Source organism: Sinocyclocheilus anshuiensis, unplaced genomic scaffold (assembly GCF_001515605.1).
Source record: "Sinocyclocheilus anshuiensis isolate Anshui unplaced genomic scaffold, SAMN03320099.WGS_v1.1 scaffold117, whole genome shotgun sequence".
NCBI classification, from domain to species: Eukaryota; Metazoa; Chordata; class Actinopteri; order Cypriniformes; family Cyprinidae; genus Sinocyclocheilus; species Sinocyclocheilus anshuiensis.
The window spans coordinates 1,307,929-1,335,668 of record NW_015536624.1 but is presented as its reverse complement, the minus strand read 5'-3'; the positions used below and the strand labels follow the sequence as shown (position 1 = coordinate 1,335,668).

General features: G+C 35.4%; 3 protein-coding genes, 1 long non-coding RNA gene and 1 pseudogene across 4 annotated transcripts in view; 3 read left to right on the top strand and 2 right to left on the bottom strand.

Annotated features, from left to right (window-relative positions):
* LOC107704910 (low-density lipoprotein receptor-related protein 2-like) overlaps window positions 1–2,706 on the top strand; it is a 14,441-nt gene extending 11,735 nt beyond the window's left edge. The window contains exons 12-17 of the mRNA XM_016507958.1: window positions 63–176; window positions 275–382; window positions 453–686; window positions 1,300–1,621; window positions 1,708–1,816; window positions 2,617–2,706. Coding sequence (XP_016363444.1) covers window positions 63–176; window positions 275–382; window positions 453–686; window positions 1,300–1,621; window positions 1,708–1,816; window positions 2,617–2,643 — 914 coding nt within the window. The 3' untranslated portion in view covers window positions 2,644–2,706. The remainder of the gene's footprint in view (window positions 1–62; window positions 177–274; window positions 383–452; window positions 687–1,299; window positions 1,622–1,707; window positions 1,817–2,616) is intronic.
* Window positions 2,707–9,518: 6,812 nt separating this feature from the next.
* LOC107704262 (RING finger and CHY zinc finger domain-containing protein 1-like) lies at window positions 9,519–15,155 on the bottom strand (annotated as a pseudogene).
* Window positions 15,156–17,366: 2,211 nt separating this feature from the next.
* On the top strand, window positions 17,367–20,608 carry kcnv2b (potassium channel, subfamily V, member 2b). The gene is made up of 2 exons (XM_016507138.1): window positions 17,367–18,758; window positions 20,177–20,608. Exons 1-2 carry the CDS (start codon window positions 17,448–17,450, stop codon window positions 20,447–20,449), a joined length of 1,584 nt encoding a protein of 527 aa, XP_016362624.1. The 5' UTR covers window positions 17,367–17,447; the 3' UTR covers window positions 20,450–20,608.
* A 704-nt stretch (window positions 20,609–21,312) lies between these two features.
* On the top strand, window positions 21,313–22,933 carry LOC107704289 (uncharacterized). Its single transcript, XR_001635943.1, has 5 exons — window positions 21,313–21,327; window positions 21,408–21,572; window positions 21,798–21,852; window positions 22,517–22,615; window positions 22,705–22,933. It is a non-coding gene; the product is annotated as an uncharacterized LOC107704289 (long non-coding RNA).
* Window positions 22,934–23,567: 634 nt separating this feature from the next.
* Window positions 23,568–27,740, bottom strand: part of LOC107704905 (alpha-L-iduronidase) — a 9,282-nt gene continuing 5,109 nt past the window's right edge. Inside the window, 8 exon segments of the mRNA XM_074187075.1 lie at window positions 23,568–23,666; window positions 23,735–23,783; window positions 23,785–23,844; window positions 23,927–24,003; window positions 25,081–25,161; window positions 25,163–25,207; window positions 26,288–26,428; window positions 27,282–27,461. Of these exon segments, the coding sequence (XP_074043176.1) occupies window positions 23,568–23,666; window positions 23,735–23,783; window positions 23,785–23,844; window positions 23,927–24,003; window positions 25,081–25,161; window positions 25,163–25,207; window positions 26,288–26,428; window positions 27,282–27,461 (732 nt within the window).

Below are 27,740 nucleotides of genomic sequence, written 5' to 3'. Positions count from 1 at the left end.
TATATATATTTATATTTATATATATATATATATATATATTAGTTTAATAATCTTTTCTCTAGGTCTTGCAGTAATTGGTTCAGTTGCCATAGATGGTTCTGGATACAAGGAAATAAAGACGGAAGGCTTGATGGCATTTGCTTTGGTTAAAGTTCTTGTTTGGATTACTAAAAAAGGTACTTTTGTATGGGGACGTTTTGTGGTCTTCTGTGGGGAAAAACCAGGTCATACCATTTTAAGATTTTTACCTAATAATCTGTCCATTGTTGTTTAGACTCCACTAAGTGTTGGTTTAGTGATGATGAGCATACAGGGAAGCTGTGGTTTGAAGTGGACGCTGACATCGTCAGTCTGAAAGCATTCGCAAAGTCGAGACAAAAAGGTGAGGAAATATTTACAATATCACATTTATGTAAATTACGAAGCATTAATTAGTCCATTTCATATTTCAGGCACTAATCTCTGCTCTAATGGTAATGGAGGCTGCAGTCACCTCTGTCTTGCGTTCCCTGGAGGAATGACGTGCCACTGTGCCCATAATCACCACCTGGTCAACGGCAGAGACTGCAGTCTGGACCCCCGCTGCCCTGGAAGCACCAAACCTTGCCTGAGTAAAGACACCTGTCTACCTCTGGAGCAGTTCTGCAACGGCGTCGCCGACTGTCCAGATCATTCTGATGAGAACTGTGAGGAAACGTCAAATCCTAACCTTCTGGTTTAAATGTAAAAAATGTTTTAGGGAGGAATAAGTTGGCTTTACTAATAACATGGATTATTCTGTTGTGGGTAGCTGTTATTGGGGTGTATATTTGCACTGTGAAGAACATACGCAGGTCCATTTTTAATCCAAAATCAAATAATAAAATAGGAAAATGTAATTTAGCATAATGCAAATATTCTTAATGGTCCTAAAAATAGGCGTAATTTTATTTTGGGACACCTTAGAGAATTACGTTTCTTTATGATAATTATAATTTTTTTGCTTGGTCTTGTTACTGTAATACAACAAAAATATTATAGAGTAAATAAACACCCATAAACATACAGAATCCAAAGAGAAAAATTGGAAATTACATTTAGCACAATGCAACTAACCTTCATTTTGTCTTAAGTATTTATTCACGAATTTATTTAAATAATTGTATTCAATGAAAACACACAATGATTTTTATTTTATAATTGTATATCTACATAATTCCCCTGAGTACAAAATGACCCAGACATGATTTCATTAGATTCATTCAACAAGATTAAACAGGATCCATATAATAGGCATGTTCTTCTCTTTTGACTTCTCAGGTGTTCAAGATACACAACATCAAAATGTCTGGATCAATCCTAAAGCGTTTCGTCCAGGTTTGAGTGATAATGTCATACCAGAGAACATTGAGTCTGAGGCGTGTGGCGTTACGCTGTGTAACGGCAACGGTAAATGCACAACCCAGAACGGAGTGACGGTGTGCATCTGTGAGGCGGGTTACAGTGGAGAGCACTGTCAGGAACATTCGAGCGGGCTCTCACAGGGACCGCTTCTGTACGGAGTAGTTGGACTGTGTGCCGCTGTGGTTGTCATGGGGGTCACCGTCGGCATCATTCAGAAGAAAAAAGCCACAAACCAGAGGTACACCGTAATCTGTAATGACTTTCATTTACTTATGATGGTTAATATCCAACTTTTTATGACGATTAAACGGTGTTTGTGTTTAGGCAAGCAGCACGGGCTGTGGATGTGCAGGAAACGGGCATGAAGGAAATAGAGACAAGACGAGAAACATCTTCAGCAAAACCTAATGGAAAAGACACTGAATTCTCAGAGGTATGAAATAAGAGAATGGTGATTATTAAAGGAATAATTGACCCAAAATGAAATCTTGCAGAAAATTGACTTTCCAAGACACATTTTTCTTCATCGGAACAGATTTGGAGAAATGTAGCGTTCCATCTTGTTCACCAATGGATGCTCTGCAGTGAATGGGTGCCGTCAGAATGGGAGTCCAAACAGCTGATGAAAAACATCACAATAATCCACACCACTCCAGTCCATCAGTTAACATCTGGTGAAGTGAAAAGTTGCATATGCACAGATCAAGCAGGTTTACACGCAAAAATGGTTCAAAATAGTTTTAACAAATGTCAGTGAATTTTGATGTAAGAGGACAACAGGCGGTGGACTTTTTCACTGGAAGAAGCATGATTATGGACTCATATTTTGAATATAATCAATGGTTTAAAGTTAAAACACATTAATAATGGATTTGTTTCTTACAAACATGCCGCTTGTCACTTCACCAGATGTTAACTGATGGACTGGAGTGGTGTGGATTATTGTGATGTTTTTATCAGCTGTTTGGACTCTTATTCTGACGGCACCCATTCACTGCAGAGGATCCACTGGTGATCAAGTGATGGAATGCTACATTTCTCCAAATTTGTTCTAAAGAAGAAAAATCTCATCTACATCTTGGATGGCCTGAGGGTGAGTGAATTTTCAAAAAATCTTTATTTTTGGGTGAACTAAAAAGTGCCCATTAGCAAAGATGGTCTAATATTTGCTGTGAAAATCCTTGATGAGGTTTTGAAATAACTTGATTTGACAATTATTTTTTCTGTCTTTAGGAAAATGTGGTAACGTCTGTGGACTAGCTTCAACATTCCGGCTGTAGCATCTTGGTTTCTTTGAAATAAAGTCATGTTGCATTTTGAAAAGTCAAATTCACAGTGTAGTTTGTGCAGTTACTTTCTGTACCATCTGTAAACAAACTGCTTCATAACTATCATTCTGTTCTTATTCAATTAGTCTAAAGGCAAAATAATATAAAAATTAATGATGATATCTTGGTTTATCACATAAGTACTGCATAAATTGATTTCGCCACAGCACCACATTGTATACCTGTCAAAATGAAGGATTAAAGTCAATTTTTAAGAAACCTGTTGTGAAATTATGCTCTGGACCACACAAATTTGGGAAGAAAGTTAATAGAGGTGGCTATTTGGAAAACTTTGGCCCCACCTACAATATGACCTCAATAATGCAACAAAGAGGTTTAATGCATATTTTATGCAATTTAAAGACTACAAAGGAAGGTACAACACTAGAGAAGGTCTGTGGCATCTCAAGGTAACAATTCATAATTTGTCCAATGTTACACTCTTTTTTTTTTTTTTTTTTTTTTTTTTTTTTACACATATGTCCATTAAAATCAGTTTTCTAAAGTAGGATGAAGAATCTCATCATTTTTGCCGGCCTTTTAAGCATCACCTTTGGCTTCCCAGTGGGTTCACCTTTACATAAGGTGAGTTTCACAATCGCAACAGATAAAATGTAATTGATTTAAAATTTAGATTAAATGCATTTAATTACATTATTTTTTTATGTAACTTAATATTCAATAAGTTTAAAATTGAATTACATTTAAATGTAGTTGAACTAACGTTTAAGTTAGTAATGGTAAAACTTTAGTTGCTTATTAGAATGCATAATACTAGCATATTGGCTCTTTAGTAGTATTTATAAAGCACATATTTATGCCTTATTCTGCATAAATCATATTTTAGATCCCTTAATTCTACCCCATACCTAAACTTAACTATATTACTACTATTAATAAGCAACAAATTAGGAGTTTGAGGCAAACTCATACAGTAGTTAATAGTGAGAATTGGTCCTAAAGCTATTGTGACTTTATTTAATAATTATTCACTAATAATAAAGACATTAGCTATTCATATTGTATGTAATTAGGTCATTAATTTTGATTATGAATTTGAAGTTATAATTTATTTCATAATTATAATAAAATTGACACTAAGTTATAGTTGACAAAGTCAGAATTATTATATATGGATCCTGTTTAATTATATACATATGAGATTTAATTATGACAAAGTTAGTCAATTTAATTATATTTTTGTCACAAAGTAATGAAATATTTCAGTTTTTCATTACTTTGTCATTTTTTTTTTTTTTTTCTTTGATCCAGAGAGAAAGACTCGTACGTCAGCTGGGTTTTGGTTATGGATATGGGCATATTTAGCCGTTCTATGTTCCCTTCCTTCAGCCTGGCCTTAACAATGATTTCACTCCTGAAATGTACATTCGTGATCACACCAGACCTTCCATTCCCAGGCCTGCTGTGACCTCCCTGCAACGCCGGACAACATCAATGGTGCAACCAGTGCCATTTGGTGGTGACCTCTGCCCTCCACCCAGAGATGACTATTTAAACAACGATCAGCTACCAGTTTTCATTTATGTTGACCCCAAGGAGTGGAGCTCAACGGGTGGGGACTGACCTTTTTCACCTGGTGAGTCCAACAATCTTCAGCCAGCCTTCGCCATTGTCCCAGGTGTTTTCCTCCCCGCATCCGAGGACAGCCAGGTAACGCAAGTCCCATTCAAAATACCCATGGGCCAAAAGCTCCAGACCCACTAAGGATCACTGAATCTGACAGAAAAGATTAAGGACATTGGCATTTGGCAAATCTCGCTGTAAAAAATAAAACTTCATGACCTTTAAGGCCAATTCACACCAAGGACGATTACTATAATCTTAACTACAAACTTTTAATAACTGTTCTAAATGTGCGGTCACATTAAATGTTTGTGAATTTACACAAAAAATGTCAATTTGCCCTTGTCACAGAATTTAAATTATTGCGACGTTCTTGCAATTTATTTATACCTCACAGTTCTGACTTTCTTAGAACTGTAAGATGTAAAACATGCAACTACAAGGAAAAAGTCAGATTTGTGAAGATAGAAACTCAGAATTGTGAGATGTAAACAGAATTGCAAGTAAAAAGTCAGAATTGACCCCCCCCCTCCCCCTCTTAATTGCAAGAAACAAAGTCTGAATTAAGAAGTTAATGTTCCTGGTGTGAACAGGTCTTTATGAATACATTTGTTTTACTGAAATAAGCTGTAAAGAATTCCTTTCTAATCATTTACTTTGAAACTGTTGGATGGTTTACCAAAAAAGATTAAATTTTAAACAATAATAAATTACTCGCCCTCGTGTGAACAAACTTTGCTACTCTTTTTTTTTTTTTGTTTGTTTGTTTTTTTTGTTTGTTTGTTTTTGTTTTTTTCATGCAATTCAATCACATAGTGATCAAATTCAACAAATGACAAAAAGCACCATAAAGTCTATATAATTTGTGCATTGTATTATAATTAATTTAAAGGTATAGTTCACCCAAAAAAATTCTCATCATTTACTCTTTCATATAGTTCCAAACTTGTTTGACTTTCTTCTGCAGAACACACACACAAAATAAAAGGAAGTCAGTGGGGTCCAGTGCTGTTTGCACCCCAAAGTATCTTCTTTTTTTTTCCGCCTTTTTCTGTTCCACAGAAGAAAATCATAGAGGTTTGGAGTGACTTGAGGGTCAGTAAACGGACAAAATACTCATTTTTGGGTGGACTATACCCAGGGCCGTCCTTGGCTGACACGGGGCCCGGTGCGAGTTAGGGAGCGGGGCCCCCTCGGTCCGTTCGTGATCGCTGTCTTGGGCCCCGGTGCGACCGCACCAGTTGCACTGCCCAAAGGACGGCCCTGACTATGGTGACCGTGATTTGACCAAGTACAACATGTTCCTGGATCAACATCCTTGTTGATCCTGGAACAACATTCCTATCAACCAAACAGAATTGAGGTATAACTTTTCAGGAAATATCTGTTTTAGGCTTACAATCAGGGTTAGGTGCTTCTACACCCTTGTTAATCAGCTATCATTTCACAGATTTTAGAAATAAATAATGGGTAGGGATTGGGTTAAGTCTATATTTTTGGACAGTTATGTTGATCCAGGATCAACAACAAAAGATGTTGATCCAGGAACATGTCTTTCTTGGCAAAATCACAGCTACCCCCTGACTATACCTTTAAAGTATCTCCAGTTTTCTGTTTGTGGTTTTATTTCCAGTTCGTGTGCTTTGTGTCGATTTAAAAATAAAGATTTGACTAGTTTCCTGCTGTTTTTGTGCTCTGACTGGAATCTCTGCTGTAGGCTGTTTCTGTCATACTGTGGCTGGTCTGATCATGTTTTCACCACTGGCATGATTAATGTGTTTTGTTATAAAAACATTTGAGGGTTTTAGATGAATTCATCTTCCCCATAAGAGTTCACAATGACTAGATTCAAAACAAACGATAGGTTGAGCCCCTGGGTGTGCTTTCAATTAAGCTCAGCCAACCACCCCGTGGTAAACAAAACATGTTTACTGGAATTAACAAGTCCATTTTCTGGTAACCATATGATCTCTTCAGTGTCGGTTTGACTTCCGTCTAAAACTGCATATGTGAAATTACAGAGAAAAGGAACATAAACATATCAAAGATTTCACACCAAACGTAAATTTTATAATTAAGTCGTATATAAATATGCATGGTTCTGTTCTGCTTTCAGCGCAAGACTGACGAACTTGGAATATTCTTGCATTCTTCTGAGGAGTTTGAACAAGCAGGGTAATATTTTACCAATTTATACTTCCATACCCAGAGCATATATGATTTTAAGCGTGTGTTATTTTAGTAATGTTAACTAGTAATCTTATTGCCGATTATTGATTGTTTTTATTATTAAGATGAACAATTTTCATTCTCTTAACAGGGAGAGACATTTTAACAAAAGATGGATGGTTTGGGACTAGCACTGTTTGGAATATTTTTAGTGTCATTCAGAGTTTCTAAACCGGTAAGAAGATTATATATTTGAATATTTACATTCAAACTATGCATTCTCAAATTAAGCATGGTTATGTAAGTGAACTAGATTATAGGTTATAAATAATATTTATAAAGGTATCCTTAATTTCTGTTTCTTTTATTGTTAATCCAAACTTTATTGTATTTATTGTGTCCATGTAAAACACTTTGAATTAGCACCTTGAATGAAATGTATGGTACAAAAAAAGTTTAGTACTGTAAACATGTTTAAAACCCATCTAAAGATGTATTTAATAAAGCCTTTGCTACTTTATAATGACAATGCAGTTGGGTTTTTTTATTTTTCAGTTTTCTTTTATTTACATTTTTATGATATTTTCTTCATCTGACTGTACAGCACTTTGCTGCACTATTGTTCACTAAGTGCTTTACAAATTAATTTTTATTTGCATTTGGAACCTGTTGATTATCTATACATAACCCTCTGAATCACCAGTTGACAGCATCCAGTTCTGAATCCTCTCAATCAAACGAGTCGAGCTCTTCAGAGGAGGCCACTGTACTGAAACCGACATTACGACCCATTGAGCTGAACACCCTGGGACAAGACAGTCTGCACCAAACCAACAACCCTACCGCACAACCAGGCCTTCCACAGACCACATTGGACCCTTCCGTCACAGTACAAGAGGTCGTCGAGTTCGACTTGAATATAAGCTTTGTTCCTCTTGATTCAGTTGTGCCAGTTTCAGAAGCTGAAAGAGTTGTGGCTCCAGATGTCACCACTCCAGAACGATGTTACATGTTCCCGTTCACCATTCCTGAGCCAAAACCTGCCAGAGGAGATAACATGTAACTAGCCAGTGTGCTGAATATTTACTAGGCTTGTCTATTCTCAAAAATCTGATGGTGTTTGTGGCAGGGCTACCTTGCTAAGAGGTTGACCAACCTTGTATCATCTTCACTGTTCTTCGGTAGCATTTTTCAGTTGATTTTAATTATTTTCAGAAATACAGAAAATAACTTTGAGCTATTGTATTTGTTAAAATGCTGTCTTTTTATTTACATTTTTCATTATCGTTATTAGATGAAACAGTATTTCTTAAGAAATATGAAATGGTTTTATAAAGCAAATGACAAATAGGCAGCCTGATGCTTGTTAGACAATAAGTTTTTCAGGAACTTTGCAAATTCAAAAAGTAATAAAAACATGCAAAATAATAGTCAATTCATTTCATATTAATAAAACATAGAATGCTGTCCTTTATATGAGGTTTGCCCTTATGTTAAAGGACTGTACTAGGTTCAATACAAATCAGTGTTATTTTAGTACCATTAATATACCATTATATTTTTTCATATTTTGAATTCATTTTATTTTTCAATTTTAATTTTAACCGGTTTTTGTTGTTTTTCTAATTTTTATTAGTTTGTTATTTTAATAGTTTTATTTTAAGCAAAAATTAGTAATGTTGCATCGTGCAATGTAGCTGAAATAAACGTCCCCCTTTTTAATTTTAAATTAATTTTAGTTAATCTTTATATTTCAAGTTATCATGTGTTACTGATGTAGGCTAATTCCTGTGGCTGAAGTTGGCTACGTGTAACTGTTTTGAGGACAGCCGAAAACGTGACGCTCCATGTGCGAGGCACAAGCGCAGCAGTCGTTTTTAGAAAAACAGTAGTTCGGTGGAATGCGATACGTGGCGTTGTAAAAATGCTTTCTGTGAACGTCCTTAAACACTCAGCTGGAAAACATTTACACAGAATGCATTTGTGTTGAAAATTGGGGAAAAGCGGAATGCATTTTTTTAAAAGTTGAATTTAATTAAATTTTAGTACCGCAAATTCCAGTGCAACAAAATGTGAAATACGAGCGCAACTGTCAAACACGACCATCTAGCACATGTTTAAAAGGATGAGAAGCCAAACTCATTGAAAGTGGGATGAAACATTGCAACGCTTTAATACCGCGCTGCTTCGTCAAACTTTTGGTGTGTTTGGCTTCCCATATAAAAGCAATGGTCAGGATGGTGCAGCAAAAATGTTCTGTGTGAACGACCCCTTTTTCTCAGGCAGCTCACAATCAGGGGCTTCGGACGGGGGGGGGGGCATAATGATATACTGATTATTATTATTAATAAGATTGATGAGGTGTTGTGTTGTGAGGGGCCCACCCCCTTGGTTGTGTGACCGGGGCCCAACATTTGGTGCTACGCCCCTGCTCACAACATAATCTTGTTCACTCAGATACCACAGACTACAGATTTCAACTGCTTAACAACAACTGCTAGTTCACTGTAAGAGCTGACCATAGCCGTTATAAAGTATAAATCCATCCCTTTTTTCAGAAGCCCCAGGCCTTCTCATTTGGTTACCACATGTGTATCTGAATTACAGAAGCAGAACAGTACCGTAAAGACCACATTTCACAGCCCTTTCAGCGATGGTGAGCTTACCATTTACTGCTGTCGGCTAAACACAAGACTAAACATGTGGAGGTCACAAATAACCCATAACCCAGTAACTGCAGATGTTATTATAGGTGTATAATATCAGGGTGGTGCAATCTAATGGTTCATGATCAGGGGTGGTGTCTGAATTGTGTCTGGTTTGAGCCCCGTAGGTGGCAATCAAGTTTTTCCACCATTGTATTTCAAAGCAAGGTTCAACAGAAGTACACTTTGGAGGGAAGAAAAAAAAAATCTCATTCTCAATAATGCCTTAAGGTCAGTCTATCATCAATACCTCAAACTCTATGAAAACATGAAAAAAAAAATATTTTCCCGAGGACGAGATTCTTTTCTAGAAGAAAAGCTTAGAGAAACATTAAAATAAGAACCACAATTATGTTCTTATCCTTTTTAATAAAGCAAGAAAAATAAGAGCAGTTCTACAGACTTGAGAGAGGAGCAGTAAGGGAGGAGAGCTTGTATTCTATATATAAGAGTTCTATAAAACCTTAACTGAGAGATGATTTCTGATCCTAAACGTCACTCGTGGTGCTCTGTGTTGGGCTCTTCTTCAAGTGTCTGCTCTGCAGACTGTCGTGCGTCTACAGGAGGAGCCGCGATCAGCCCGCCGTCCTGCGCAGTGTTGTAAGAGCCACAGGAGCTGCATTTCATGCCCAACACGTGGAAGGAGACAGTGCAGCGAGCCTGGCAGTCATTGCATATGATCTGTGAACATAAAAACACATACATACACGAAATGTATTTCACTGTATCAAAGGAAAAAAAGAAACTTAATTATTAAAATTTTTAATTATTAAAATAATATTTTAAATAAATAAAATTAAACCAACTGAATAAATAAAGCCAGCTTTAGGGGCTGATATTATATATATCCTGACCCACCCACACTTTTTTTTTTCCATTTCCAATATTTTCAGTTCTAATTCTAATTTGTGTAAAACAGTAACAAGTACTATAACATTTTTTTTTAATAAATCAGTATAAATTTAAGGCAAATTCAATCTTGAGGTAAAAATAATATAATTCTTTTTGAAAAAAATATTTAAAGAATTAAATTAAAATAAAATTATAAAAAGAAAATATATATATGCAATGTGATCATTTTATTTTATTTCTGCTATAAGGTGTTTGTTTCATGTCCAGCATTAATCAATAAATAGCATTAAATAATTTTAAATGCACTATAACTAATGTTTTTTTAATAAATCAGTATAAATCTAAGGCAAATGTTACCATGAGGTAAAAATAATAGAATTCTACAAATAGGTGTAAGTTTATTATGCAATAAAACAATGTTTAATCACAAACATAACTACTATAAATAAAACCAAATAATTATTTTAAAAAATATGAGATGGAAAAGTTCTTGAAGAGTTTTTTATTATCAACTAAAGCTGTTATATTTTTTTCTTCATTGAAATAAAGCTGAAATAAAATCAAATTTTGACATGAAACTCGAATGAAAATTAGAAATGTTTCCATGGCAACAAAATGAAAAAAAGTTAAAAGAACTAAAATTGCTAAAACTGAAGAAAACAATAATAAACTGAAAATAAAATAAAGTTAAATGGAAATGTTTAAAAAACAAAAACTCATTAAAAATGACAAAAGCACTAAAATTTGAAAATAAAAAAAATGAAAACTGAAAATACAAAAAAAGCTCATTCAAATTAAAAATAAAAATTATAGTATATAAATAGTTCTAAAATAACACAGCACGAGATTCACCTTACAAATGGCAAAAAAACAACCTAAACTACTGCAGCCACATGCTGTAAGCTAAAATAATCATTCTGACCTTCACAGCAAAATGACCAAAGTAGATATTGCCAAATCTGAGCTGAACCTTCAGCATTTTACAACTGCAGGATATGAGCACATCTTACAGACTCATAAATGAACATTCACTTCTGCTTGTGTTTGCAATGCTCCTCATTTGTATGCTCATTTAGATCAAATGTCTGCTAAATGAATACATGTAAATGACAGCTCTGTTACCTTGACTGTAGTGTCCTGGTACTCTGTGGGCATGGGAGTCTGGGCAATTTCCTTATCTCTCTCTTCCCAGAACTCCTTCATGTTGAAGGCCGAATGCATGCACAGAGGACAGCGGTAAGCACTGAGGGACAGACATATAAACTCATCTCTCAACTTTACAACATTATCGTATATATCGTATATACGCAAGCAGCGTACGCTATTCTGTGTCAGCCGCGCTGCACGGATGCGCTGTTTTCGTTCAAATCAAAGCGTAAATACACGTAGAAAACGTATCCTTGTGTCACGGCTGACACAGAATAGCGTACGCTGCTTGCGTTCAGCGGATATTCTCCAAAATGGCGCTACGGTGATACGAAGAGACACAGAGAAGACGAATTGTTGAATAAAGTTGTTTTTTTTTTTCTTCACCGTACAAAAGTATTCTCGTCACTTCATAACGTTACGGTTGAACCACTGATGGCAGATGGACTATTCTGACGATGTCTTTCATACTTTTCTGGACCTTGACAGTGTAATTTACTTGGCAGTCAACCGGACAGTCACAAGCCTCACGGATTTCATCCAAAATATCTTAAATTGTGTTCCGAAGACGAACGAAGCTTTTACGGGTTTGGAACGACGTGGGGGTAAGTGATTAATGACAACATTTTCATTTTGGGGTGGAGTATCCCTTTAATGGAAATGTCAGTATGAATTAGGGCTGGGCGATATGGCCTAAAATCAAAACCTCAATTAATTGAACACTTTACCTCGATTACGATTATTGAACGATAATTTTATTTATTTACATTTTTTTTGCCCTCACAGTTCATTAAAGGTTTGTACTGTAAATATACTCAAATATTAAAGGTGGGATATTTTTTTCTAATGAAAGAGTTCACTTACTATCTTTGTAATTTTCAAATAATTGAAGGAAACAAACTATTTATGGTTATTTGTTAAATATTTTGAACAACTAAAACCAAAGCTTGCTTGAAATGAAGACGTCTTATGAAAAAAGTCACATTTCAGTTTTATTGTAAAAAAGCAAGTTTCCTTAAAAAATATAGAAAACTTACATTTTTTTGCAAACAAAATAAATATTGCCATGTTAAAAGTAGAAAATAACCAGTATCTTTTGCAAACAAAATACATTTTAAATATTGTCATGTGAAAAGTAACTTGTATCTCTTGTAAATTAATATTATTTTAAATAATGCAATGTGAAAAGTAGAAAATAATAACTTGCATCTCCTGTAAACAAATGTTTTAAATAATGAATGTAAATAGAACACTGCTGATTAAGAGAAAGAGCAGGGCACCATCTCAGCGATCCTGTCCTGTTAAGTATTTACTCTAGATTCTTACTGGCCATTCTTACAGAACAGGTCTTTCTTTGTGTCTAAAACTGCGAGACGCAGCGCTCAAGGAATGTTTTTTTAAAGTGCAGCGCAGAATGCCTACTCCGCCGTGTTGCCATCAAATACCACAGTCTATGTCAAATACAAAAGTTGCCAAGCCAACCTGCTACTGTAAACAAAAGCTTGCAATGCTTGCCCCGCCTCCGGGGTCTTCTGATTGGTCCACGGTTTTAAAACTGACATTGATGAGCGGCACTGCGCGAGACGCTGCAAAAGACACAAGCGCAACAGTCTTACATGTCCGTATAGCGCCTACTACTGTACACACGTGGTAGTATGTTTTCAAGGGGAAAGTATTAATAGGATTAAAAAACCGAAATAACCGACATGGGAAAATTATGTCAGTTAGAGATTCTGAATTTCAGTTTCGATTTCTTTTCGATTAATCGTCCAGCCCTAGTATGAATCTATGCAGAATTAGCAACAAGTCATTAGAAAACAATGCAGTAGTCACAAAAAAACATCACTCCTTACCCAGTTCTGAACATGTCCTCAAAGCATGTTCTGCAAGCAAAAAAGAAAGCGTTTTTACATTAAATCACATTCATTTGATAATACATGGGTCAGGGCCGGAACGGCTGCGAGAGAAAAGTGTTTATAACGTTTTGAATATGGATATTTTTCTTACAAAAACGCATCAATTCGCTACAGAAGGCCTTTATTCACCCCCAGGAGCCGTGTGAGGCACGTTTTATTATGGATGGATGCGCTTTATTTGACTACTTTTGACCTGTTGAAAAAAACACCCACCCACTGCCATTATAGGGCTTGGAAGAGCAAGGACAATTTTTAATATAACTCCAACTGGATTCGTCTGAAAGAAGAAAGTCACACACACCTAGGATGCCTTGAGGGTGAGTAAAACATGGGCTAATTTGAATTTTTGGGTGAACTAACCCTTTAATTTGTGAAAGGGTGAATTAAGACCCGCAAAAACCCAGACTTTAAAATTGTCATATAATGATAGTCAAATAAATTTAGTCAAATGTGTTGAAGCTGTTAACTAGTAGTGGATACAACTAGTGTGTTATTTCTAGCACAATCAAACACTCACTTGTGTAGCAGATGACCGCAGGGGAGCACATGAGCCCCTATTCTGGACGTGTGGATGTCCTCCATACATACAGGGCAGTTCTGCCTAGAGACATTCTCAACACACTGAAACAGCAAGCACTGATTAATATTTCACTACTAACAACAAAATGAGCAAGTAACTTTCAAGAATCAGGAGAACACTTTTCATACCTTGTGATTGTCTTTAAGATCAGTGGCTAAACATAGATTGCACTTCGTACAATGGAAGTATTTCTCTCTTGGGCCAATTCTAAAGGTAAGAGGAGGTCAAGGAGAATCTTACTAAAAAAAATTACAAATGTATTGCTTCGGTTCAGTAATGAAGACCCTTCTAATTTGTACGTTGTTTTACATGAAAGCGTGTGCTAAATTAATAAACGTAAATCTCATGCAAACCTGCAAATCCCGCAGGGCTGGCAGTGGTACTGCTTCTTGTCTTTATCAAAGAGATGGCAAATGTCACAGTAATACTCCCCAAACTTCACTTCACATTCTTTACATATTTGTTGAGACTGAAGAACACAGAATGCACAAGAGCTTTAAATGTTACCAGAGCTGAAAAGTACAGAAAAAATTATATTCTACATTAAGAAAACGACTATATTTACGATTTGTTGCATTTTGACACTTTAATGACCCATGATTTTATTTTTACAACAAATACCACTATGATGCATAAATAATTATTATATATGTACAAAATTATTATTATTTCTTGGAAATACATATCACAATGCATTTGTTCTTTTTTTATTGCTTATTATCACCCTAAAATATTACCCAGACATATTACAGGTTGTGTGAGATTCATGCAAGCAAAGCCTATATATTTTTTTTTTTTAGAACTTAAATAGCTTAAATATGACTTTACCTCTTGTATAGAATTGCATGCTGCAATTAAATCGGTCCATTTGATGGTTCTCTTCACCATCATGACAGAGTCTGCAAACATAAAACTTCCCACAGCAGGGCGCCTACAGAGAGAGAGACCACAAACACATTTCACTGCAGATCAATGCACAATTGCACATGCAAAAGTCCAGTTAGTAGCTCCACTGTATTGCACACTGTAACTAAGTGCTTACATGTTACAGCAAGAACATCACTGACATCAACATGCTGCAGGAACAAAACCATAACAAAGCCCTAAACTGTCCATTTCTTTGCCCCTAACGAGCAGAGCAACGAGTCTAACCTAGCATATCGAATTTGTTGCCTTTAAGCCAACAATAATTAGATTTTAGTTCATAAAATAATCTTATATTAAACATAAAAACCTGTCAATAGGCCTTCAGTGATGCACATTCCCTACAGTTAGCTAGTATGCTAATTAGAATCGCTTCAATCACACGCTCCCGTGCGACCAAGCAAGCATTTACCAAAACAATCATGCTAACTATTTGACAGCGGCAAGCATATGCGAAACACAAGGTCTACATGTAATTAAATGTCGCTCACTTTTAACAAACAGCTGCGAACGTAATGCTCACATCCAACTTGTGTGGCAGCCATGTTTCACTTAAATGCTAGAAAACTTTATTTCAAAGTCCTTCATTTACATTAGTGTTCGGGGGTTCTCGATCTATTACATTGAATTACAAGAAGGAAGAAAATATATTAGGCTACAAGTAATATAATTATATATAAATATATTTAATATATAAACTTAGCATATTTTTCTTAAATATATGCATGCATGTGTGTGTATTTATATATATATTTATTAAAAAAATTGTTATTACGTGACCTGCAAACTGCCAAACCGGCCCATTTTGGGGGTCTTGTCATGACCACAGTGACAGACGGCGCAGCATCTGCCCCACTAAGATTATAAACTTGCCCATTGTCTTTCCCTAAATTATTGCTTAATCTGATCTACTGTGAGTTTAAGCCTTTAAGAGTCTATAAACCACTGAGCATGTATAAGTATATTAATGTTACATCTGAAAGCATGATTTGTTAAGCACTGCTTATGAACTTGATGTTGTAAAACTAGCTAACATGCTCAGTTTGATTTTTTTTTCTTCACAGATGCCCTTGAGGTCTGGAGACATGTGGATATGTTTGATTGCACTAGTGTTTGTTCGGTCAGGACCACTATCGTCAAATGTTCGATAATGTTATGTACACATTTTAGAATTAGTCTGATTCAAAGGAGAATAAAAAGGCTGAATCCTGACTGACAGAGGAGGAGTTGGGGATGGAGGAGGGTAATTAGTTATTGAGCAATGCGAAAACTGCTGATAATACTGAGGGACCTTATATATGAATGCTTAGATAGGTGTCGTATTCCCATAGGTTGATGGGGATCAGCTGAGAGTCAGCTGATGCGAGCTTGACTAACGTGACCTGCCAGAACTAACGCTACGCTAGATTTATGTACAGGATTATTTTGTGTATCGATTCTATCTTGCATCCTGTGCTGCTTTTATGTGGGAAAAAACAGTTTTGCGATATTAAGAGTTATAATACACGTAAAATATAATAATATTATGTAAAAATAGAGTAAAAATAGAGTGTACATAGATTATTTCTAAAGAAGTGATAATCTAACAGAGGCCAATATAATACAAGTTACTGAATAAATATTTATTCTTTCATTCTATTCTTATTTTTCAAAGAACAATAGATAAGTGTAAGGAGAAAAGGCATAAACATCATAGCGTTTTATAAGCACATGCCAAAAATACCACTTACAAATTTAACAGGAATAATTACCTGAGTAACTGAACTTAACAACACACTCTCTTGACAATTCGTAACAATTTTGGTGAATTACTAGCTAATTTGTATAAATTTATAGGGGTGGGGTTAAAGGTGGATTTTATTTTTCTAAAAATGCTGCGTTTCTACGAATCACATATTACAAATTCATACCAAATCTCCACATCGTAAAATAGGTACGTTTTCTCATAACATCGGGTTTTAACTGAAAGCTAACTTAAAGGTCTTAGTGACCCTTAAGGTTACACTAAGTGACTTTGTCTGGCATTAGCTGTCCTGCTCTTTCCATTGTTTACAAAGCTTGATTCATGTCGATTTGAATTAGTTTTGATTTTGAAGGCAGATAAACACACTGCATGCATTATTCAAAGCAATATATGTATATGATATATTTATATGATTTGGTGTCAATTATAAGTGGTGCTAAATTATTAAAAATGCATGTAATTGATTTCTAAAGGATCGTGTGGCACTGAAGACTGGAGTAATGATGCTACCAATTCAGCTTTGCAACACAAGAATATATGATTTATTTAAATGTATTTAAATAGAAAACAGTTTTTTTAATTTATTGTAATACTGTTTAACTGTATTTTTTGATCAATCATAAAATATCTTAATTTTTCCAAACTATGTATATGTAGAAAATACCTAGTTTCTTAGTTTCATTCATGAATTCCTTCACGTCCGCTAATTCCTACGTCTGTTTGGCTGCTTGTTTAAATGTTACTATCATTATCCTCTAGTAAATACGGTGCCCCATCTCTTAACTACTTCCTCTAGTTTAGAATGAGTTTACGAATAAGCATTTGGGTGTTGAAGGGGGTCTTAAACTCATCCGTAACTTGGCAAGAGCATTCATTCATTGACACGTGGCAATCATGCCATTTCAAAGAACGTAAAGCAGACGTCACTATCAAGCAAAAGCTTAAAGGATAATGGCATTTAAGTTGAACTCTTAGCTCCTTATAGAGAGCATTAGAGCTCTGGCGCTGCCTCCTGCTTGCCTCTTTATACTTAAATAAGGTAGATTTAACCTCAGTAAAGCGCTGAGATTTACAGGCGTATGGTACACTAGCTATCCTCCTCGAGGAGGATAGCTGATGTCTGAAAGGATGTTCACCTTTCAGAGAAACAGGAGACAGAGCCTCTTTCCCAACTGCAAACTAGCAACCTCGGAGTCAACAGACGATGAGGTTCCGTTTGCTAAACAGTGTTTGCTGAAACAGTGGAGCTCTTTAGGCGAACTACAGACGGATATCTATGACATCTTTGGTGAAGATGAGGAGGTTGAGAAGCATTCGGAACCAACAATGTGGTTTACAAGTGCCTCACCCAGCAGGAATTGCACGCTCAACCTCAACGTTGGTGGAAAGTCCTACCGCATCACCTATAAAATGGCAGCAAGATACCCACAGAGCAGAATCGGCCGTTTAGCCACCTATACGGACCTCAACATGAAGCTAAACCTCTGCGACGACTATGTGGTGAAGGACAATGAGTATTTCTTCGACCGAGATCCAGACGTCTTCAACAGCATCTTCAACTTTTACAGAACCGGCGTGCTGTGGATCAAGGACGAGCTTTGTCCAAGGAACTTCTTAGAGGAGATCAATTATTGGGGCGTTCGGATCAAATACTCGCAACGATGCTGTAGGATCCTTCTTGAGGAGAAAGACGACGAGTTGTGCGAACAGCTCAAGGTTCAGAAGGAACTGGAGGCGGAGGTGGATGTCGAAGAAAATGAGGAGGTGTTCAATGACATGTTCCTCGGCGAGACGAGACGCTCGCTTTGGAACTTCATGGAGAAACCGTTCTCCTCAGTACCGGCGAAACTAATGGCGGTTGCCTCGAGTATGTTTGTGCTGGTGTCGCTGGTTACAATGACTTTGTCTACGGTAGAAGAAATGGAGAACATGGCATCTAATGAGTTTAGCGGAAAGACATCTGGAGAGTTCGTAGAGACACTGTGCATAACCTTCTTCACCGCTGAGTACCTGCTGCGTCTAGTTTCAACCCCAGATATCGGTTGCTTTGTTAAAAGCATGCTGAACGCAGTTGACCTCATGGCCATCCTACCGCAGCTTCTCCAGTTCGTGCTCGAAAGCTTTGAGACCTTCAATTCTGGGACACAAACCACTGACATGGAGACTGTTGGTCAGATGAGCAAGGTGGGACAAGTGTTACAAATCATGCGACTCATGCGTATTTTTCGCGTTCTGAAACTGGCGCGTCACTCGACGGGACTCAGAGCGTTTGGCTTCACGTTGAGGCAGTGCTATCAGCAGGTGGGATGTCTCTTCCTCTTTATCGCTATGGGGATCTTCACATTCTCCGCCATGGTTTATACCGTTGAACACGACGTCCCTCAAACCAAGTTCACCAGTATTCCACATTCTTGGTGGTGGGCATCTGTAAGTAAACATTATTTCTATTAATCATGCAGATATGATATAGTTGATGTTGAATATAGTTCAATTACTCACCCCATGTCTTTCAAAACCAGTATTATTTTGTTTTTTTCTGTAGAAAACACAAAAGGAGATATTTATAGAATGCAACAGTCAGGTTCTGAAAGTAAAATTCCATTCCTTTTCTCTATCCACCTTATTCTTCAACACCTCCGGTTCATTAGCCACTATAGGGAAATAACGAGAAGAATTACAATGTGCAGTAAACTGTAAAACTGCTTGCACTGTAAACCAGTGTTCATAATTAAGATAATACATTAAAATAATGTATATGTAATATGGTAAGAAACACCAATTTGCAATATCAAGCAGGAAAACTAAAAATAGCTGGACGCGGTTGAGACCGGAAGCCAGACCCATAAAATTTACAAATGGTCACACCTTCTTACGGGAATAATAAGATAGATAGGGAAATTGATTTTGAATGATTTCAAACCTTTAAGACAGACTTACTATGAGCTACAAGGTTGTTAATGGATGGTATATGCTTTTTCTGAAGCCATTAGTCTGCATTAGACCAATTGTTTTTTTAAATAATCAGATTTAGCAGAATTCCCGGTAAAAACTACATTACCCATAATACTGCAGAGAAATCTCTAGCAATCAAAAGAACTGCCCACTTGCATGAAGGATTGCAATTGATGCAATTAAGTCAGTATCCCTACGCTCTAAAATTATTTAAATATTTGTATACATAATATGCATATTTTGCAATATAAAATACATTGTTTAAATATATACTCAGTATCACATGATTTTTTCCAATATGTTTGATTGTATCATTCGCAATGCTTCCTGGGATTATAGTTCTTTCCCTCATTAAAGCAGTTAAGTACAGTTTTGTACTTTTGTGTTTTGGTCCAATTTGCTTCAAATCAAAGTATGCAATGTTCTGATACACGTCTTAGCTTGTTGGTTTGGTTCATGGCTTATAACTCCTTAACAAAGACTTTTAAAAATCCCTATGGGAAGAATTAATGGAAAAAATACTTTCAAGACCACTAACTGGGAGCTGTTGTACTCTATAGCACAATGTCCAAGCTGCTCTTTTCCAAAACAATGAAAGTGAACGGTGACATATTTGTCAAACAAGAGTTTCAGTGAATTTTCAAGTTTCTAACACAAAGCTATTATACATCTATTATTCTTGGAAAAAGTATTTTTTAAACTACTTTTATAAAGTTTTCAAGTCGTTTTTGTGCTTTACCACATACGGTCTCCATACACCTTCATCTGCTAAACCTCTCTTGGTTTTCTATGTAAGAATGAAACTCATAGGGGTTTGGGAAAGACACATGAGGTAGGGTAAATGATGACAGAATTATCATTTTTATCAGTTTACCATTAATTTCTCGTTCCAGGTTAGCATCTCTACTGTAGGCTATGGTGACATGTATCCGGAGACTCTTTTGGGGCGGATATTTGCCTTTGGCTGCATTTCCTTTGGGATCATTCTGAATGGCCTTCCAATCTCCATCCTCTTCAATAAGTTCTCCGATTACTACGCCAAACTGAAGTCTCATGAATACAGTTCCAACACCAAGAACAGAGGGAAGGTTAACTTCATCCTGAGAGCCAAGACGAAGCTCAAAGAGTGTGGCTGCATTGAAACTAACAACATTAATGTTTCGTAAACACTAGTGAAATCGATTGTTGGCATTGTTACGATGTACTGAATCTTGTCTGAATGAGATCATTTTCTAAAAAGCCTCTTATCTAAACGTGCCAAAGTAAATTTTAAAATACAAGTAATAAGTAACACGGACTTAAATTATCAGTAACACTTTATTTTAAGGTGTCCTTGTTGTTACACATGTACGTACTATTATAATAACAATTAATTATGCATAATTACATGCAAGTTAATCCTAACCCTAACCACAGAGTAAGTACATGTAGTTAATTAATATTACTCAGTATTAAATGTATAATTACACTGTAACAAGGACACCTTAAAATAAAATGTAACCAATATATTACAGTCTGTTATTCCTCATCTCCTGTTCCTGCATTATTAAATGTTTAGCTTCATGGCATGAACAAATCTTTGACAAAGTTGTACTACGGCATTAAAGTAGCCTACATTTTAATGTTTGGACATCATGTTTTATTTTCTACTTTTCGTCTGGTTATAGAATCACATTTAGCCACATAACACTGATGTTAACCTGTATAATCTTCACTGTTTTGATGTTCTACCTAACCTGGCCTTTTGAACTTGACCTGACTGACAACCAAAATAGAAGATTAATCTAATTTACAGAGTTCCCATGACGTGTCCAATTGACTTAATTAACACTGTATTTAGCCTCCAAAGACCAGGCAATTCCTTACTTGTTCTCAGCTGTTCCAATGTTTTGTTCTTTGAGGCCATACAAGCGTTTTGATTCAGTGACATTAGGGCAAATCTTCACAACACTTCTTTTTCTTCAAAATATCGACAAAAAACCTCCCCATAAACGAGGAAGAAACCTTGGCTGGGAGAAGCATCCTCTCTCATGATACATTTGAGGTACACGTATATTTACAATATTACATTATTTACATAGATAAGTAAACGCTTGACGAACCTCTTTCTCGGTGATCGCGCAGTTGCACTCCAGGCCTGTGGGGGGCGGCGTGACGTCACTGCGCTCATAAGCGTCACTTCTTCGCGTTGCGCTCGTGCTCTTGCGTTTCTCTGACCTCTGCAGACAGAGCGCGGTCCTGAACTCCAGTGAAATGGCTCCTCCAGTGCAAGTGTCGCCGCTGATTAAGGTTTGAATTCACAAATCAATTATTCTGGATGTTTATGACTCGTTTTAAACGAAGAAAGGCGTCTTCAGGACTGCCTTTCCCTCCTTCCTGTCGTGTTTCTCTCAGAAGTCGGAGCGGACTGTGATGTGTTGACATGGCCTGCATGCTGAACATCATGATATTTCCTTAATTCTCTGTTAATAAAACATAATTATGGATATTAATGAGATTTGTTTTGTTTTTTAGACAGCCAGGTGGTCTGCATTGCTCATTGGCATTATCTACGGAAAGCGCAGATATGGTAAGAACCTGCAAGTTGATCTGAAACAGTCTGACTGGTTTTCAAATGACATTCTGTACACACACACACACACACACACACACACATATTTGCAGGTGACTTATGGAGGTCACATTGATTTATGTTTTACAGGATCATTAACACACATTTCAACCTTTCAATTCTAAAGTTCAGTATGTTTTTGTAGGACAAATGTCCTACAGAAACAGAAGTACAGATATTGGTGTAATTAATTTTTTTTAATAATAAAAAAAAATGAAATAAAACTAGTGGCAGGTATATGAACGATTGTTTTCACCACTGGGTAAAGTAAAAAAAAAAAAGGGCACTTTTTTTTTTTGCAACTTTTGATCTTAGTCCTTTTCTTTCTTGTAATTCTTAGTTTATATATTAAAATTCTGACGTTTATCAGAATTGCTATTATACACTTGCAGTTGCGAGGAAAAAAGTCATAAATGTGAGATTAAAAAGTTGCAATTATTATTTTTTAATAATTAATTTTAATATCATTTGAATATAATTTATTATATATTTTTTGTATTCTGTAGTGGAAGCAACTTTCCATCCAAAAATGCCACTGCATCTGTTGCTGAGAGTTTCAGAATGTTTACACATTTAATAAAGGCCTTGCATTTTAGTTAAAAGCTTTTTCTTTATTCTCCAGATAATCTGAAACCAATTGCAGAGGAGGAGAGGAGAATAGAAGAGGAGGAGAAGAAGGTACGAGAGGAGAAGGAACGCATTGCTAAACAGCTAGCAGAAGGTAAGGTTTTCTCTTGATTTTTAAATAGTGTGATTCTTCTGCAGATTGAGCAGCTGGTTGTACTGACTCTAAATATTTTTATCCAACAGCTAATGAGGACACGATCTTGAAGTGAGCTGTCTAAAATTATGCCTGTATCGCTTATATTGTAAAGTTCTCGTTAACTGTCTGGATAAAGAATGATGCTTGTATTCTGCCACTTTGGTTTTACAGTGCCCTTTTCACACCTTTCACTGTTTTCTTATAGATCATGTTAGATTAATGCCTCATTTGTGAAATAACTGGTTACATGAAAATATGTGTATAAATTTTCTTTGATCGGACACAGTCTATTCTTTCATTGAAGAACCTCTGATAATAATGATGTGATGCAGATGTAAAACAAGCAATGTAATGTTAAACATACACTGAATCAAGAGTTCCACTTTGGTAAACACCCACACCAATATTTATTAATAAACCGTTTATCCCTATTTCTTTTTTATGTCATTTTGATATTTACAATTCATTTTAATGTCCAGGCAGTTCAAAGTCTGACACAGCAGCATTTAATATTAAAATGTATTCTGTTTTTTTTTTTTTATCAATGCAAGGAAATACTGTAAATGAAACTTCAGTTTGTTGTTCAAAAATTCATCATACAGTCCATTCAATCTATTTTTATCTCCAATAAAATTTACCCGTGGATTGTCTTGTATGCAATGCATATTGAATACAAATATGATAAGCAGAGGCTGCACAGACACAGACTTGCTGGTTAAAAAATAATTGTGCTTTACTGCAGCATCAGATAAACACCCCTAAATGACATTCAAAAACAAAATTAACCGTTTGGACACTTGACATGTTGGTCAAACTAGTCTCATCCTGTTCTGGTGAGTGTTTTTGATCAAATTAAGATGCAAAGTGAAGCATATTGTATGTGGACAGTCAAAAGTTGGTCTAATCAAGACTACCAGTTCTCCGAATATTTCTCAGTGACAGAATATTCTCCATTTCTTCCCCAGTAATCCACGGCTCTGACTCTATAATAACTGCTCACCTCCAGACTCTGTGGAGAGAAAAACCCAAGCAGGTCAATATGGATCAGAGCTTGAAGTTAAATATTCTGAATCCAGCCAAAATAATACCTGGAGAATAAGTGTAGTATGTGAAAATAGTCTCTCTGATTAATCCTCTGGAGAGCCGTCTCATCTTTGGAAAATTCCACTTCATACGTTTTTATACACCTAAAAATGACACGTTAGTTATGTTTAGAACTCTTAAATGAAGAACTAGTTTGTTTAATAGCTGTATTTAAGCAGATCTTACTTTGTGCCGATGAAGTGATCCTTCCAAATGATCAGAACCTGTCCTTTGGTGATGGTGATGAAACGCACCCCGTTTACCTGCGGAATGATAACTGTGATATTAAAATCAAACCACATGGTTTCTCAAACTCTGCAAAGAATAACTTGCACAATTTTTGCAATCGCACTTTTGGGCATAGAGAGACAGCAGATGCTATGAAATCACCCCACATCATGACTGATACTGAACTCAAGGGCTGTGTCCAAATCCTGAAAAACAGTGCCTTACTAGGCTTTATGAGGTTCATGCTGTTATGCTTTTAAACAGTAGTTCATATATATATATGCAGGACACTTGAAAATTCAAACATTATTACAGTTTGTCTAAAATAAGTAATAGTTCACTGAAAATATAACAACAAAAAAAAGAAATTGCTGAACATTTACTCTCTCTCAGGTCATCCATGATGTACATGGATCCTCTGCAGTGAATGGGTGCCGTCAGAATGAGAGTCCAAACTTTCTGATAAAAACATCACAATAATCCACAAATAATCCACACCACTCCAGTCCATCAATTAAAATCCTGTGAAGTGAAAAGCTGCGCGTTTGTAAGAAACATATCCATCTTTAAGGTGTTTTAACTTCAAACCGTCGCTCCTGGCCAAAATACTCATAATCCATAAATTCATAATCCATAATAACGCTTCCTCCAGTGAAAAAGTCTATCTCCTGTTGTCTTCTCAGTCCAAAATCCACCAACATATTTGTTTAGACTTTTTTTGCTTGTAAACAGTGTTTGATCTGTGCATATTTCTCTCCTGATTCAGATGAAAGGAATAGGATAGAGGACTCATATTTTAGATGAACGCAACAGTCTGAACCCATTCACTGCAGAGCATCCATTGGTGAACAAGTGATGGAATGCCGACTTTCTCCAAAGAAACAAACTCATCTACACCTTGGATGGCCTGAGTAAATGTTCAGCGAATTTTCATTTTTGGGTGAACTATTCCTTTATGTATTTCAACATCAGCCTTTTAGAGGTTTTTAAGATCATGAGAAACAAACTCAGTCGTGTGTCCAAACCTCTGATTGGTAGTGTAACCTTTTGGTGCCACATGGATCTAAAATGAGACAGCTGTAATGTTATTGTTACATCATATTACCACTAACCTGGTCGGGCACTTCCTTAGACTGAACACAAACATGTACAAGCAGCACTGAGGGGACAGGAAGCGCTGCCTTCAGCGTCAAGAGAGCCATCGGATGGGACCGGCAGAGGTCCATCAATCTGTGGATCCTACGGCATACACATTAAAGACTCATAACACAGAAAAAAAGTATTTTTCTTCTAATTGTTTTGTAGATATTTATTCAATCTAAGCTAAACAAAAACAACAACTCATGAGCTCATTAACATATGTACACCCATGTGAGAAACATACAGTCATCTTAAAGCAATACAAATAACAGAATATAATGAAATAAATTATTTTATTTATTTTATTAAATATAAAACAGAGTTTTTTTATTAAATATAAAACGGAGATTTTGGTCAACAATGTTTATGGGAAAAGTAATTAAGTAATTAAAAAATTCAGCTCATTTGACTTGAAAAACTAAAATAACGTTAAAATAACAAGATATAACGACAAATTATTTTATTTGCTTTTATTAAATATAATATTGAATTGTATAAAATGTAATTTAAGACTTTGGTTAATATATCACAATATACACGTTTATTGAAAAGTAATTCCAAATTTAAGCCCATTTGACTTATATTAAATAAAAAAAACTTTAATACCATTAAAATAAAACATATAACAAAATAAAGTATTTTATGTAAATAATTTAAATTATTTATTAATTATATCAATTATTTATTTTTATTTAATTTGATCAAAGATAGTATTGAATTGTATTGAATATATTATAGGATTTTGGATATAGGATATATATACACTTTTTTTTTTTTTTTTGGAAAAGTAATTCAAAGTTTCAACCCATTTGACTTTTTTTTTTGGAATAGTAATTCAAAGTTTCAACCCATTTGACTTAATATTTCTGAATACATCAAACCCATCTACAATTAAATTTTTTAAAAAGAGTTATAATCTCCCTGGGTTATACGGTATAAAGTTGTCGTTAAAAAGTGGGGAAATATAAGGAATTTTGTATCTAAGATTAATGTTATACATATTGGGTAACAATTTTGTAACCATATTAATGTTCTTGTACTGTTGTCTTGATCAATGTATGCATTTTTCTTGTATAACAAAAATGAAAACTATTACATTAAATAAATATTATATTTAATAGTGGTTTCTACTTGTTTTAATTGGTACATTGCCCACTAACTATCATTACCTAACAATGCCATCTGGAATCGGGCGGTGAGAGTGCGCTGGGTAAACGGGTGCGGGTGGTAACTAAGGAAAGCATTGTCGTTGCTAAGCAGCGTGTAGTTGATGGTACTGTTCTGGTCAGCCATGAGCAGGTTCTGATGCTGTGAGATGACCTACAACACACCAGAGACGTGAAAGGAGACCAAATATATCTGGTTCACTACATTAACAAGCCTTAATGAATTATTACGGAGTGCAATTCATTTAAGTATGAAAATAATTAAAGATCCCATTACGAGTCTAAATATGGGTTTTATGGTTTTTAGTCCATGTCTGATAGCTTTGAGGTAGGTAAAAATTGAATTAATTACAATTCTAATTTTTATTTTTATTACTAAATGAAAATATTAAACAAAATAAGAAATACTACTACTGTAATATTACACTGTAAAATAAAGAATATATCAGAAAAAAATAATAATACTATTATATTTTAATATTTATATAATAGTATTAAGCAATAATATTTTAATAACAATATTTTGACAATAATTTAGTTTTACAGTAACTAAAATTACAATAATAATATTTGTCTACATTTTTACTTTTTTTAAAAATATATTTAATTAAACTGCAGCTTTTGTGATTCGACAATTGCACTAAACAACATTGTGATTTTGGTTTTATTTTGATTAATCATGCAGCCCTTTTTTGAGGTCATAGTTACTGTGGATACATAAAAAAGGCAATCCTTTTTATTTGTCTTGCTACAACTGTCTGTTTTATTAGGAAATACATCAGTTGAGGAAAGAAAAATATATTTGCCAATATTTTTATTTTTTTTTCATGGAGTTTTTGATATTAAGGAATGGGTTCAGGACAATATGATTGACTGCAATTCTGCTCCAGGACCAAAAAAAGATGTTGAATAAGGAATATGACCAAGTAAATCATATTTTGCTATGTCCTACTAATCACAAAAATCACAGCTGATTAAAAAGAGAACAAAGAAACACAACTGTCTACCTTAACCACCATGGCTGCATAGGTGACATCTGCTCTCCAGGTGAGTGGTTTGTTCCAGCCAACCAGTGGATCTGCCTCGTCATTGTAGATCGGCACAGAACGAAACCGTGGAAAGCGCTGCTGGATCTCCCGCACAGTGGCCTCTTCCTGCTGCAGGATGGGTAATGAGCTGCCACCTCCCTGAAAAACAAATACATACATACTACAATAATCAAAAATTATTTGATTTCTGTGTGAAACATATGGAAGCTTGTGTCTGCTACATAATTAAAAAAAAACATGTCTTTATATCTCACAGTTTTTATCACATTTTTTCCCCTTGCAATTTTTAGTTTATATCTCACTTTTTTCAAAATAGTGATATAAACAGAATTGCAAGATTAAAATTCCGAATTATGAGAAAAAAGTCAGAACTAAAAGATGTTAATTTGAATTAAGAGATTCTCGGAAAAAGTCAAA